Source organism: Pseudorasbora parva, chromosome 8 (genome assembly GCF_024679245.1).
Source record: "Pseudorasbora parva isolate DD20220531a chromosome 8, ASM2467924v1, whole genome shotgun sequence".
Lineage (NCBI taxonomy): Eukaryota > Metazoa > Chordata > Actinopteri > Cypriniformes > Gobionidae > Pseudorasbora > Pseudorasbora parva.
This window is the reverse complement of record NC_090179.1, coordinates 33,642,200-33,657,231: the sequence shown is the minus strand read 5'-3', so window position 1 is coordinate 33,657,231 and position 15,032 is coordinate 33,642,200. Positions and strand designations below refer to the sequence as shown.

The 15,032-nt window shown below is 39.4% G+C and overlaps 2 protein-coding genes across 3 annotated transcripts in view; one reads left to right on the top strand and one right to left on the bottom strand.

Annotated features, from left to right (window-relative positions):
- strn4 (striatin, calmodulin binding protein 4) overlaps nucleotides 1-8,966 on the bottom strand; it is a 30,085-nt gene extending 21,119 nt beyond the window's left edge. The window contains exon 1 of the mRNA XM_067450987.1: nucleotides 8,535-8,966. Coding sequence (XP_067307088.1) covers nucleotides 8,535-8,819 — 285 coding nt within the window. The 5' untranslated portion in view covers nucleotides 8,820-8,966. The remainder of the gene's footprint in view (nucleotides 1-8,534) is intronic.
- Nucleotides 8,967-10,333: 1,367 nt separating this feature from the next.
- fkrp (fukutin related protein) lies at nucleotides 10,334-13,954 on the top strand. 2 transcript variants are annotated; one of them, XM_067451797.1, is made up of 2 exons: nucleotides 10,334-10,466; nucleotides 10,863-13,954. In XM_067451797.1, the coding sequence occupies exon 2, from the start codon at nucleotides 11,174-11,176 to the stop codon at nucleotides 12,782-12,784; it is 1,611 nt and encodes a 536-aa protein (XP_067307898.1). In that variant the 5' UTR covers nucleotides 10,334-10,466; nucleotides 10,863-11,173; the 3' UTR covers nucleotides 12,785-13,954. The 2 variants fall into 2 exon arrangements, with proteins under 2 accessions (XP_067307898.1, XP_067307900.1); XM_067451799.1 differs by having other exon boundaries at nucleotides 10,386-10,749.
- Nucleotides 13,955-15,032: the final 1,078 nt, after the last annotated feature.

Below are 15,032 nucleotides of genomic sequence, written 5' to 3'. Positions count from 1 at the left end.
GGTGTAAAAAACCTGCAAAAAAAACCCTGCAGTGTTTTTGGTCACTGAAGTTTTAGGAAGGGGCTGGTACTACCACACAGACACATTTATGTGGCAGACTGTCCTTCTTGTGACTTCCTGTGGGTGGGAACAGGTCAAGGGCACATACGAACTCTCTCTCACTCTCTCCACACATTAGCACCCCTTTGGGACCCACTCTAACAAGTAGAGCAGCAGACGTTTTCTGGGACGAGTCTTTTTAAGAGTATATGAACTAGGGCTGCACGATTAAACAAAATTAAATGGCATACGATTTGGCAAAGGCTGCAATAATAGTTCAGCCTGTAGCCTCCTTGTTAGAGCTTCCGACTCTCATGTTGGCGGACCGGGGTTCGAGTCCCGCTTGGAGCCGGCAGTTCGAACAGGAGGGGTTACACTGGTGCCGTGACCCGGATGGAAGTGATGTTTAAGGGGGTGAGTGTAATGGAGGCCAGCTAGTAGTCGCTGTGTAAACCTCACTCCTCTAACCTCAAGAGATGCTCTAGCGACTGCTGCTAGAGGTTGCAGCCTTTAGCCATCTTGTTGGAGTGTCCGACTCTCATGCCGACAGACCCGGGTTTGAGTCCTGCCTGGAGTGCGAGCTCCGGCAAGAGTGGCGCGGCATGTCTTGGACGATTTGGGCGTCGAAGAGAGTTAAAATCAGCTCAACTTTATGGTAATGAACTATGGTCGGCAACTAATTGGAATGTAGAAGTGCTCCGCTTGAGAGAAGTCAAAAGAAAGCAGGCATGTAAACTTTGGTTCCGACCACATTAGTTCCCAAGCAAAATGTAAAAGAAGTTGATCATTGCTGTGCGGGTTTCCCAATCAATTATGCAAGATCATTCATAGTGATGTGTAATTTGTTAAGAAGGCGTGCAACACTATTTTATAGCCGCTAGAACGCTCGTTTTTCAGCGGGAATGCAATTCATTCTTACTTTCAAATTTAAACAATTTCATGAGGCTAACTTATACCCTACTTTGGGTCAGTCTACCCATCAACAGCTTGTTTGCTTTGCGACCACTTTAAATACAGTTTAAAAAAAGAAAAAGCATTTGATCTACGTCAGACCGGCAGCGCGTCCACGAAGCTTTCTACAGCATCGTTTGCATAGACTGTAAAAAAATATTGCCGTAGTGTCCATGACGTCACCCATAGGATTCCGATAAGCCGTTCTGAAGCTTAAAGCCGGATCGAGCTGGGCGTTGCCATCTTGCGAGCGAGTCATCGCGTGTCACTCCCGGGTAACAGAAAATGGGCAAAAAGCTGGGATGTGGGCGGAGCTTAGGTTATGCAATGACTATAGACGACGGATAAATGGCTACCCACCTGCCACTCAAAGTAACCACACCCTTAATTATGCAGAAGTTTAAGGCTTTATATAATGTAAACTAATGAATTATATTTTTAAAAAAACACCCCCCTCACAGTTGTCATGAAGGGCAAAATTAGCCGTATATAACAAAACCACAATTTGTACCAGGCTTGTTTTTATCTGCATGTTTTTGCCTGCTGTAAAGTTAGGAATTTTAACATGGGCTCAATGAGATTCTGCTCCCTTCTGGAGCCTGTTTGCAGTTTACATTACTTCCGTATTGGCTTCAAGAGAGATCGCGGGAGGTTGAAGCTTGGTCGCTGGCAGGGCGGTAATTGATGCTCTCGTCGTCGTCGGTGTGAACGCACAGAAAGACTGTTAAAGACGCATGGACGGCGCGGTTTTGTTTACCTTACCTCTCTCTCACACACACACACACACATGAAACTCAGTGTTTTTTCAGTATCTGCCACCTCAATATGAAGACATGAATGCATCTCCAATCACTTCATGTGCATTTTACCGTTTCATTCGACAAAATCTATCGTCACATCATAAACACACACAGGAACTCAAAGCAGACAGCTACCCATCCAAAATAAAAGTTCAGTGTAATTGTGACAGGATTAATGTTGTAAAGAAGAGCTACGTCTCAATGTAATATTATTTAATGTAAACAGTGAAGAATATGCAGTGTAATTTAACATTAAACCTACTTAAAAAGCACTGTTTATTTCATATTGTCTGCTGTGTGTTTTTTATATATATATATATATATATATATATATATATATATATATGGCCTGCTGAATGGAAGGATCCAGTCTATGAATGAATGAATTATAAATGATTTGCTAATGCAGCAATAAACTAGCTAGTAGGCTATAAGTTAATGTGTAATGGGTTTTTTTTTTACTTTGCTGATTTAAAACATGTTCAAAACACTATTTTAATGACAAAAAGTCAAATAAGAGGGCATGTGACGGTATCGGTCAATAATTGTTTGTTAAAATTGGTATCGATATCAGCCACCAAAATAAACATTTCAGTGCATCCCTACTTAGAACCTCTTTGAACTCTTTTGTTAAGTGTTATTATACTATGTTTTTTTGGTAAGCTGGGCGAACCTATGGCTTTCAGCCTTTGGTTAAACGCACAAAAGGTTGTATTGACACTTCAATGTTATATTGACATTAAGGGAGTTGACAGAGGTAAAGATACCTGCTGTTTGACCCATGCATCTCTCCTGTAAAGAACCACATCACAAAGATTTCACTGACTGTATGTGGGAAAGATCCGTATTAGACATAAAATTACATGCAAGAGTCGTGATTGTGATAACCATGTTTGATCAATTTATTGACTTCATAAGGCTAGTATTGGATGCTGATTGTTTAATAAAGCAATGCAGCCATGTTTAAAAACTAGAGCTGCATGATATTAGAGGGAAAATTAAATTTAAATAGTTTTTTTCCTGCTATATGGACAAAATGTGAAAACCGAGTATATATAATTTGTGTTTGCTACAATGGAGAAAAAAAAAACATTCTGACTATCTAGGGCTGCACGATTTGGGGAAAATATCGATCTGGTTAAAATGCAATATTTTTTTAATAATAATATAATTATTATAATTATATTTTACAGAAAACCTATATTACAAAAAACTGCTGGGTTACCAGTTAATATGCAGACAGCCTATGACTAAAAATCCTTAGAAAGGTCTAAGGTACAAAAAGAAATTATTATAAAAATCTGTGCTTTTAATCTGTGAACTAATTTCTTAAAGTCTATGTCTTTAATATGAAATATGAGACTAGCATTCAATTAACAGAAAGACTGTACAGATTTCTGCAAGACATAACAGAAATGTTACACCCCTTACCATAACTATGAATTTCAAAACACTATATTGACCGAGCCTCATCCCCTTTATTTTGTGTACTTTTTCTTAGGTGGGAATCATGTAACTGAGGAATATTGTGACATGTTTGTTCCTGGAAGAAAACTCAGGAAAGGTCAGAAACATTGGTGATGCAAAGAATAACTCCCTTTGGAGTGACTTTGGCTACATTCAGACTGCTGGTAAATGTGGACTAAAACATTTTTGTTGCTCATGTGTGACTCAGATCTGTTTTTGCCTTGACAGTTTGAACAGCACAAAACCAAATGGAATCTGATCCTTTCGATTCTGATTCAGACCACTTCCATATGTGGTACTAAATAGATACAAATCAGATGTTTTGCAATGCGACCACCATACCGAAATTCATTCGACTTTTACATCACTCTAGAGCGACATCCGTCACAAATCCGTATTCACAGGAGTCACTTTTACATACCTGAATTTATCAAGACTGTAGCAAAAGGTGTCAGTGGAAAGACAGTGATGTGTCAGAGCTCAAAAGTATTACAGTGACAGCTCTATACAAGCAAAACACAAGGGCTTGTATCATAAATGTTTCAAAACTGCAGAACATCCGCTGCCGATCACGCTATAAATAAATGCACAATCCCTTACTTTAAAGGGGGGGTGAAATGCTGTTTCATGCATACTTAGCTTTTTACACTGTTAAAGACTTGGATTCCCATCCTAAACATAGACAAAGTTTCAAAAACTAATGTTGGACGTTTGATAGAGTATTTCTGTGTCAAAAATACTCCTTCCGGATTCGAGATTTTTTCGAGTATGGGTCGACTTGACGTTAATAGAACGGAAGGTCCTTGTATGGGCCGTACGGGCTCTTCTCCCGGTAGGGTGCGCGCGCGTGACTAGAGCGAGAGAGGAAATGCACGCCCATAAACACTCGCTCAGGTGCAGATCCAGTCCTCCGTGAAGACTTATGTCCCACGCCGCACTCCACTTTATTCCTATGGGTGACGTCGAGCGACTTCAACGCTTCAGCACAGCATTCCGGGAAGGCAGCGCTGCATTTGAACCGATTTGAACGCAGAAATGACGGGAAGCTTCACAAAATCGCTTCAGTCGCGTCTCAAAGTGGATTTCCACGCCACTGCTGTCACAGGACTTCACCAAATCATACCAAAGAAGTGTGTTTTTGACGGAGCGGTCCCAGCGATAAAGGTTCGGTCCTGCTTTGGAAGCAGCTGGTGAGTAAAACTGCTTCATATTTTTATCATTGTTTTGAGCATGCAGGTCAGTTCAGGACCATGATCGGTTCACAGCGGAATCTGATATTGGCAACATTTAAAACAATTACGTGAACAGCTATACAATACAAATCGGATCTAAGCAAAGAATCGGAATCGAGCGCTAAGACTCGCAGTGTGAACATAGCCTTCGTGCTTTGTAACTTTGCAGACCTTTTTCATGCTCAGACAACATTGTTTGTTTCTCACGTTAATCTTGAGTACCTATCGAGTATTGCATCCTTAATATGTCCAAAGAGTCCTAAGTTTTATCATCATATTTATAAAAGAGATACGCTGTACAGATTCTTTCAGAAAACAGCCGAACTCATGAAGGTGTGCAGTGGGCGGAGCTAAACACACACTCCCTGGATAACTTTTGATTCACTATGCATTCGTGTTGTTTACATTATATGCATTATATAACTTTCTGAAACGTGTTCAAAATCCTGAAGGAGTGTATATGGCAGAGAAATACTCTTTCGTACATCCAACTCATTTTTTGTTTTTAATTGTGGCCATGTTTAGCATGAGAATTTGAGAAACCAACTCTTTAACATTGTAAATAAGTCAGAATGCATGCAATAGCACCCCCCCCCCTTAATATTACTAGGGTTTTATTTATTTTGATTTCAGTATTCGTTTTAGTACATCATTAGTTTTTATTTAATTTCAGTAAGTAATTTTTCTGCATTCTACAATATTTCTGATTTTCATTTTGTTTCAAATATTTATATTTTACAGTTTTTGTTAACAAAGATAACCCTGCTTCAGATGACACCATACCTGAACGATCCTGTCCTGCCTGTCACACAGAAACACAATAGCACAGGTGTCCCACATAAAAACACCAGGGAACATGACGCCCCACGGCAGGGCAAACCAGCATGTCCCAACTACAACGGTCCCTTACCACACTTTCTATAGTAAAAAAAAAAAAATGTGTGTGGGGGACATGGAAAACCAAGCATTTGGTCCCCGAAGCCTGTGCACATTTCCATGGGCATGTCCAGAAGAGGCCTGGCAGAAGAACACACACAAGTCGTCCATGAGAGCCACAAGGCCTGTCCTATTATAGCACACACTGGCAACTCCTTATGTAATCTACTACAGGCACTGTTTGAATGGGGTCACTCAATCGCAAAGCTTTTTCTCAGGCCAAGATCTGCTGCAAACTAGGCCAGGGGAGTCCAGACTCAAAAAAAAAAAAAAAGACGGTTTAAGCAAATTTTATTGGAAGTTAATCCCTAATCCTAGGTTGAAATCGTTTTTTATATTATTATTCTTGATGTGATTGCAAGCTTTCTAATAGATTTTATGTTTACAGGTTTCAAATAAAATAACTAGAGCAATACATCTTTCACATATTGTAATGTAATACATGTAAGTAAGGGCACTAAATGACGAAATTGCTTTGACATCTTCTGTGCTGCACAGATCGGCTCTCTTGGGACTGAAAAAAGCACTTGCTTTAATTCTCCAGCCGGACTGAATTACGTCATGTCTTAGGCAGAAGCTACACAATTTACAAAAGAAATAGCAGTCAATGGGTCATGTGACGTCAATGTCAATTTTCTAATAAATGTCAGCTGGACCTCCAGAACTGCCTTCATTCTATTATCTTGCATGTAATGCCACGGATGACAAAGATTTAAAACGATAACTGAAAATCATCTCAATAGTGCGGACTTAAGGACAGGATATTAAGTGTATTGTACAGCACATATTTTATCAACAACAAAACCTACTTGCAAACCCATGGATACTTAAATATACAAATGTAAAAACAAAAGATTTGATTACAATTACCGGTAAACCTATTGTAATCAGTAAAATAATCAGTAAAACTTTTGAGCGGATTCATTTTTTCGAGAATCAAAAACATAAAACCTCTGAAGGCCGAATTCTTACGAAAAGAGTTGTTTGAACCGGTTCTTCTAGTGAATATAATTAATATCGCGCAACCAGTGTAGTCTGATTTCAGAATAAACAACTTTTATGAGCCCCTTCTTTTTGGTAAATTAAAAACATACACACTTCAGCAAAAATTGTAGATGTTCTCACTCCAAGAATGTTAACTTTAACGATAACTATATTAGCGTCCACACCAACGCATGATATTCTGTTTATTCTAAGTGCACACACCCTTTTGTCCTCCGTCGCAAAAATCCTTAAATGGTCTCGGGTCTTTAGCGACCCGGTACGTCATTCAGTACAATCCGCCTCATTCATTTTTATTCTTTTTAGTATTCCTCAATAATTGTTTATGAACAATAACAAGAAAAACATTATAAAATAATACCTGTTTTTGTACCTGAATACCAAATACCTGCATGTACTGGAAAATGAACTCTGATGAGGACAGTGATGATGTCCTAAAGCATCTGCTCAAACTGAACCCTTCCAAGCACCAAAACATGACAAAATATGCAGTATTTTATTATTATTCTTGTTACTCTAATATCAGGAGAGTCTTATATTATCACGACAGGCAGAGATCCATCCGTGTTAGATATAGACATAGGTCGCTAAAGACCCGGATATGTAAAAATGATTGGCGAAATAGTTATGCATTTAAGGGTTAAAAGCTTTTTAAAGCAGGATGGATTCTGACTGGCTGTCTATGTTTTTATTTTTCATCAAAAATTACCCTGAAAATGATTCCAAAGATATTGTTTCTCTGTGCCGTTATCGTTATGGTATGGACTTTGATTTTTTTATATTTAGAATGATTTTTAGAACTACTGTTATCGTTTTAGTCATGCTCTTGGTGTAAACTGGTCTTTAATTGTAACTTACACAAAGCTGGTGCAACAGTTCTTTTAGTGAATCGAACTAATACCACGATCAGTGCATTCAGATTTCTATGAAGCTTCTTTCCGCCATGGAATAAAAAAATAAAAAAAGAAGAAGGTAATTGGGACTTTTCATCTCAACTCTGGGGGTTCAGATGTGAGATGTTTATATATTTGGGATTGTGACATATAAAATCAGAATTGTGAAATATAAACTCTGAGGAGGGAAAAATTAATTGTGAGATATAAACCAGCAGTTGCAAGAAAAAAATAATCAGAATTGCTAGTTCTAACTTTGGAAATGTGAGAAATTAAGTTCGAATTGTGATATAAAAAGTAGAAGTTACATTTTTTGTCTTATCTATGTCACAGGTATAAGCCTATTTTTTTTTAGTAAATTTAAAAACACATACTGCATTGATGTCAGAACAGCAACGCATGAAACAATACACTTTTGTAGTAAATCTAACTGATTGCGCGACCAGTCTAGTCCAATTCCTCCACGATTGACTCCTGTCCTATGTTTTTAGTGAATTAAAAACATAAAACTACACCAGTGTAATTCGTTCGAAAATGGAATGACTCTTTTGTGTCGGTTCTGTTTTTAAAAAGAATTGAAACACATACCAACGAGTTGGTTTCAGTTCTTGAAATCTTTTTAACTCGCTTAACTTTGGCTACGGAACCGCAAGCTGGTCCTTCTCGAAATTACGCAAAACTTTTTACTGTGTTACATCACCACGTAAGATTTAAATCTGACTCACTTTGTTGTTCACACGACAACGTGTAGGCTACTAGATACAAACTATGTGTTCTGTAGTTTATTATTTTTAAAGAATGAAATCCGTTGTTATTATTTTAGTAGCCAGTTTTATATTGAACCTACTGTAGTAATGTTGAAAAAATCAAAAACTAGCCTCTCTTATAATTTGGCAACAGACTACTGACAGCTAAACACCCCCACTTATTCAAAAAGTAACGTTATATTAATCGGAACCAGAATCGACTCCTCCTTGGGTGGGTATGGCTATTCAACAAAAGGACAGCATTTCACAGTTAAATTGTCAACTGTTTCAATGAATAAAACCAGATGAATACTAAACCCAATGTAATCCCAAAACAACGCCTGACCAACAATAACAGCGGGCGGTCGTGACTTCTCCTGCGTCTTATCTGTTAATGTGCTCTTCCTTAAGGAACCCGTCTGCAACTGCAAGAGACCAAAACAAGCTGTTAAAGAAACGCTGTTTTACCCTCAGCTCGTCTCGTTCGGCCTCCCAGCGATATTTCTCGGCTTGAAAACGACTCCATTCGAACTGGATGAAATGTAAGATCCCGGGCAACGAGAGGCCCGCTTCCCCGTCCTGCGGATCTCGCGGCTGGGATGATCCAGCCATCGGCCCGGCCGCGGCGGCTGCTGCTGCGGAGGGAGCGGGACCGAGCACAGCCTTCGGCCCGTTCGGATTGCGCCCCGCTCCGCTTCCTGCAGGGCTCTGATTCGTTCCGCCCGCCACCCCGCCGGATCTTTCCGCCTCCATCAGAGCGTTCGAGCTGTCGCCGGAGCCAGGAGGTGGAAATACAGAAGAATATGCCACCCCGTTGTTTGAAGTCTCCTCCGTAGCCCGTCTCCCGTTTTCCTGCCCGATACAGATAGGCGAGTACTCATACACACGGAAAAGTGCCAAATAGTGATCCACTCCAACCACTGAATGGCTGCAAACGCTCCTCCCAATGGGTCATAAAGCAGGCTTCCGCTAGGGGGCGTGTTGTGGCTCCAAAAGAAAACGAAAACCTCAATATAATCTTTGAAATCTATTGATTAGAAAGATTTGTGGCTAACCAACAAATAAAAATCACTCATTATTGTGTGTATATATATATATATATATATATATATATATATATATATATAAATTAAAAAACGAGTCCAGTAGGCCTAGCTAGTCATTACAAAGACTGTGATTGGTCCATCCCGAAAAGCAGTAAGAAATTAAAGCTAGGCTATCATGTGGCAATGCTGCATCATATTTGAATGTTATCTGTTCTAAATATATGTTAACAGCTTGGTTAATCCCCTTTAGACAATGTATGAATAATAAAACTAAATTAATACATTGTTAAATCGTTAATTTCAAGATGAACTCTGATATTGATGATTTATGCTCTTTTTGTAAAAGTGAAAAAGAGTTTGGTGATGCTTTTGTTTTTTGATTGTAAAATTATCCAAAGTTTTTGGAGGGAATTGGCAGAATGTAGGCCTATCTTTAATTTAGTAAAGAGTAAATACTACTTATTAAAGGATATTATCGTGGGCTACATGAAAACAATCTTAACAAAGGTCTTGAATAGCCTCTTTCATTTATTTATAACACAGGCAAAATTGTATATACATAAACTAAAGTAGGCCTATGTAAATTCCTCCCTGCCAGCTTTAAGGTAGGCTATTCATAGTGGAATTTGAAATATCTTTATAGGCCTATTTTTTTATTCAATTATTTTATTTTATTTTATCGAGGATATAGAACAAGTGAAAATCATAGCATAACTTAGGCTACAGTAGCTAGTACAAAACAATGTGTGTCATTAACTGGTGGCAGGGGATCCGAAAATGATATCATAATATTTTTGAATTACTTTTTGTTGTTTGACAATTTCAGTTATTTTCTCAAAAATAATAATAATAAAAAAAATTAAAAAATCTAAATAGCCTATATTTTATGTTCTAAATTTTCATTTGCAAAACAAAAATATATAATTTCAAATTGTACTAAATTAGAATTTACTTAAACTTTGTTTTTGTTTTAGCTAGCATATCACATGTCATTACAAAATCGCAGATACATTTTTTTTTAATTGTAATTAACAAAAATAAATATTGCATAGCCTACATATAACACAAGTAAAATATATATTATAAAACAAACAAATAAAAAACAGTGAAGCGTTAAACCTGTTACTAAGCCCGCCCATTTGAGAACTGAAGTTTCCACGATATTTGTCCTTCTACCCGCTCGTTCTATTTCTACGGGATTGATCGAGGCGACCCAGTAGTGTGAGCTTCCTGCTACATTGTGATCTTCTTTCAGACTTCCTTTGCTCATTTCCGAATCCGCATGGGGAAGAATAGCAAGAATGCCGTGCAGACAATCTGCTGATGAGGAAAATGTTGAATCAAGCCGTAAAATGTTAGTTCTCACAATCGTGATTTAAACCGTTTTGCATAATGAAGATGCGTTTCAACGTGAATATGTGTATGCTTTTAAGATCAGAGGCTACATAGATATACATGAATCGATGATTGTAGGCTTGTTTTGATTTAATTTCGCGTGGATGTTCTATATTTGTAAGGAGCTGTCTCAAGTGATCAAATAATGAGATTCTCAAATACATGAATGTGGGTTATCTCTAATTGGGACAGCAGATTTGAACATCTCTATATTTCTAGGTCATCTTTGTTGGCTAGACTTGGTAATGATGACTAATAGGCTTTTTGTAGTACAAACTTCTATTAAAATAACGGTGTACTTTGAAATGCTCAAAGTAAAATAGTTTAATATGTTCTTTTTTGTCTCCATATACAGCATATATTGAACGGACTGTGGTGAAATAAAGGCGATTGAGTTGAAAATGGAATCTGTCCATCTTTATTTTTTTCCTGGATGGGATCAGCTGACACAAAGGAGCCAGCCGAATCTGATCTGGTCACAGAAGATGCTTCATCAAATATTTACCTCAAACTCTTTCCACTTTGTTTTCTTTTTGATCAATCCAGAATGGTAATGTTCAAGATTTCAGGAATTTGGATGTGTTATGATGGTCAAGATTGTCCTCTCTCGATTTGAGATTTCACTTACTGTATGTGTCATAAAACCATATAACAATTAGAGTCATAATGCGTATCAGTTTTTGCCAGGCTCTGTTAACTGGAGCAATCATTTTGAACTTGCTCATCCTGTATTATGTCTCACGGGCCCAGCAGCAGATGATGGAGAAGCGTCGGGAACAAGGTAAGGGCTTAAAAAAAGCCTCTCTCCCTGTGCCAGGACTCGGAGCTATGGGTAATTTGGTTGGTGGAAGTATAGTTGGAGGCGTCAAATTGGGAGGCCTTGAGGGCAACATACGTGGCCCACGAGTTACGATCCTTGTTCGTGAATTTGAAGACTTTGAGAACTATGTTGGTGATGTTGCTCGCTCTTTTCTGCACCAGAGACCAGAGTTGCCCTTCCTCGCTGTAGCCGAAAATCCACCATACCCTCCTTTGGCTCTTCCCGAGGGATCCCGTCTCCTGGTGTTGTCGCCGAGCCCTGACCAGCCTCCACAAACTCACCGTCCCGAGTTCAACGTGCAGACGGAATTTGCTTTATTAGTTCCAGATGGTGTGGAGCTAGACCATGGCCGACAAATTGAGCGTCTCATTCGGGAGCTGGAAGGGGAGGGTGGCGGGCCCGTCCGACTGGTTGCTGCGCCCGTGCTGACCCGCTCGGCCGTGCAGTGCCTGCACCTTCGGGTTAATCTGCGGGAATGGACTGCCACCTACACCCCTGGGGCCTCAGGGAGCAGCGGGAGCGTCTGCACTGCCCTGCAGGGAGACGCCGTGGTTCTTATCCGTACCGAGGACCTCTTCAATCTCTCCGTTCCTTTAGGTCGCCCCCTGATGTCTTCCTTGTTTGTCCAAACATCTCTGCGGGGATGGAAGGTCAAGCTCCTGGAGGGACCTTCGTTCTCCACCACTCATCGGCCGCTGTTTACCTCTGCACACAACCAGTGGAAGGCGGATAGTCGCCTGAAAGATGCCACCATTCTTCTCATGCGCAGCTTTGGCCTGAAGCGCGTCATGTTGCCTGATGGCCGAGATCAGTGGTTTGGCTGCAGTAAAGAGACGCCACGATGTTTCGGCACGGTCCGAGATGACACACCGGAATACCTTTATGTGGAACGATGGACTCCACCCTGCTGCTTGCGCGCCCTCAGAGAGACCACTAAATATGTTGTCAACATCTTGGAGAGCTCCGGTGTGCGTTACTGGCTGGAAGGGGGTTCCTTGTTGGGAGCTGCCCGACACCAGGACATAATCCCATGGGACTATGACGTGGACTTGGGCATCTACTTGGAGGACGTTCCGAATTGCGACTATCTTAAGAACTTGGACTCCGGCTCACTGGTGGATGCTAACGGCTATGTGTGGGAGCGAGCGGTCGAGGGTGACTTCTACCGTGTGCAGTATAGTGAAGCAAACCATTTGCATGTAGACTTGTGGCCCTTCTACCCCCGTAATGGAGTTATGACCAGGGACACATGGACTGAGCACAAACAAGACGTGGAGTTCCCAGAACATTTCCTGCAACCCCTGGTGCCAATGCCGTTCGCTGGCATCACCGCTTATGGTCCAAACAACCACCGTGCCTTCTTGGAACTTAAGTTTGGGGAAGGGGTCATTGAGAACCCCCAGTACCCGAACCCTGCCAAGAAAAGGCTGGACAGGAGTCGCACCTTAGGATCGTAGCAAGCAGTAACTTGATGCGACACAATTGCGCAATACTGCATTTCTCACATTTGAACATCTTTGGACATTTGAACTTTGTAGAGTATTTTTACCAGACTAAATGTCTCGGTCTGTATCTGAACACTTAAATGTTAGTATTTCCTGCCAATTTTATTTATTATGTGTGTGTGTGTGTGTGTGTTGTGGTCTGGTGAGTTATGAATCTCTAAATTGTCTAAATATACTGTATGTAACAATGGTAATAAAGGTTCTGAAACTCTATGTAATTTTTACACTACTGAATCCCAGAAATGTCAAAATGGCATAAGGGTCATAGCTTTTTTTGGTTGTAATACATGATATTAATATAGCAGTTTCTATAGCAACTAAACAAAACAAAAGTTAGTATTTTTTAAACTGATTGCCAGAGAAACATTACTTTTGAAAGTGTTTAAAAAGCCTGCATCATTGACTGATTCACAAGTGAACTATTTGCAGGGCTATAGTTCACCCAAATATGAAACAACCCTGGCAGCTCATTCAAACTTTTAGATGTATGATCATTATTATACCACTATGAACTTTGTAGAGTCTATGATGTTTTCTTTGACATGTTAGCTGACGTCAAAAGAGGCTGAAATGCAAGACTTTTCGGTAAATCTGAAAAGCAGCCACTGATTTATGCACCTATTCACTTTATGAATATTTGTACCAATGATATTGGTCTTTTCATGCCATATGATGTTTGGTTTATTTTCATATAAATAAACAGTATTTTGCATGATTCAAAATTGCACTTTTGATGTTTAAATGTTTGTTTTGACTGTCAGACTGTTTTTTTTTTTTTTTTGATGAATTAAACACCTTTTGTTTTCTTTTTTTTTCTTTTTTGTCTGGTTTGGTTTTGGTACCACGTTTCACAAATGTACTTTGTAATGTTCAGTATAGTACATTATGCAAATACATAATGAACATGAACTATTTAAATGGTTAAGAAATAATAATAATAGTACAGTTACACAACACATACCAACTTTACCAATGGCTGTCTTAAAATCTCAATGCATTTCAAATGTCTGGAAATAAACCACATTGAATTACTTTTGAGTTTTTGGTGTTCATGGTGTGGGATGTTGAAGGACAGGTGAAAATGTAGTTACTGTAAAATATTAAATGATCCACAAGGTGGCGCGGTAGGCCATGAAGTCTTCAAATATGCTGAACCTACTGCATTTATGAAGCACTGAAATACTACTTAGATTGTACAATATTATTTTGAGGGCAACAGTATTTGCTTTTTACAGTAGGATATTTTAAGTGTTTACGATGAAAATTAATTCATTCTAAATCTATCTACAATATTGTCAGAAGCTAAGGAGTTATTTTGCGATATTGACTGGCTGGCTGTATGTTATCTTGCTTATTAAAGGGATTCTTAACAAATAATTACATGCATTGACATAATTGTTGTGAAATTTCAATTTCTGTTCGAATTATTTGACTTTGGAGTGATATGAAGCGCAGTTGTAGGAAATCAGCAGCTAGTATTCCAGAGCTGTATAATAATTATAGACAATAAGAGATATTATAACCAACAAATGGTTATCCTTTGGTTAGTTGTAAAGTCCTCTGGCACCCATATGTACCTCATTTTATTGATTTCCCCATGCCAACATTTAATGGTTAGGTCAAAGTAGGTACAATATGGGCTTGAGATATGAGCCTCAAATGGGTTTATCCATGTGTACCATGCCAGCCCTGTCTGACTTACCCCCTAGTATGGGTCCCAAATGGGTTTGTCCATCTGTTCCATGTTGACCATGTCGAAATTTTCCCCAGTATAAGCCCCAAAAGTGTTTGATAATATTGATCCTATCTGAATTTGCCCCTAATATGGGCCCCAAATGGGTTTGTTCATGTGTTCCATGTTGGCCCTGTCTAAATTTGCCCCTAATATGGGCCCCAAATGAGATTGTCAACGTGTGCCATGTTGATCGTGTCTACTTTTTCCCCAGAATGGTCCTATCTGAATTTGCCCCCAAATGGGTTTGTGCATGTGTTCCATGTTGGCCCTGTCTGAATTAGCCCCTAGTATGGGCCCCAAATAGGTTAATCCATGTTGGCCCTGTCTGAATTAGCTCAGTATGTCCCCAAATGGGTTTGTCTATGTGTTCCATGTTATCCCACATCTAAATTAGCCCTATAAGCCCCAAATCAGTTTGTATTTGCTAAAATAGCCCTAGTATGGGCCCCAACTTGGTTTGTCCAT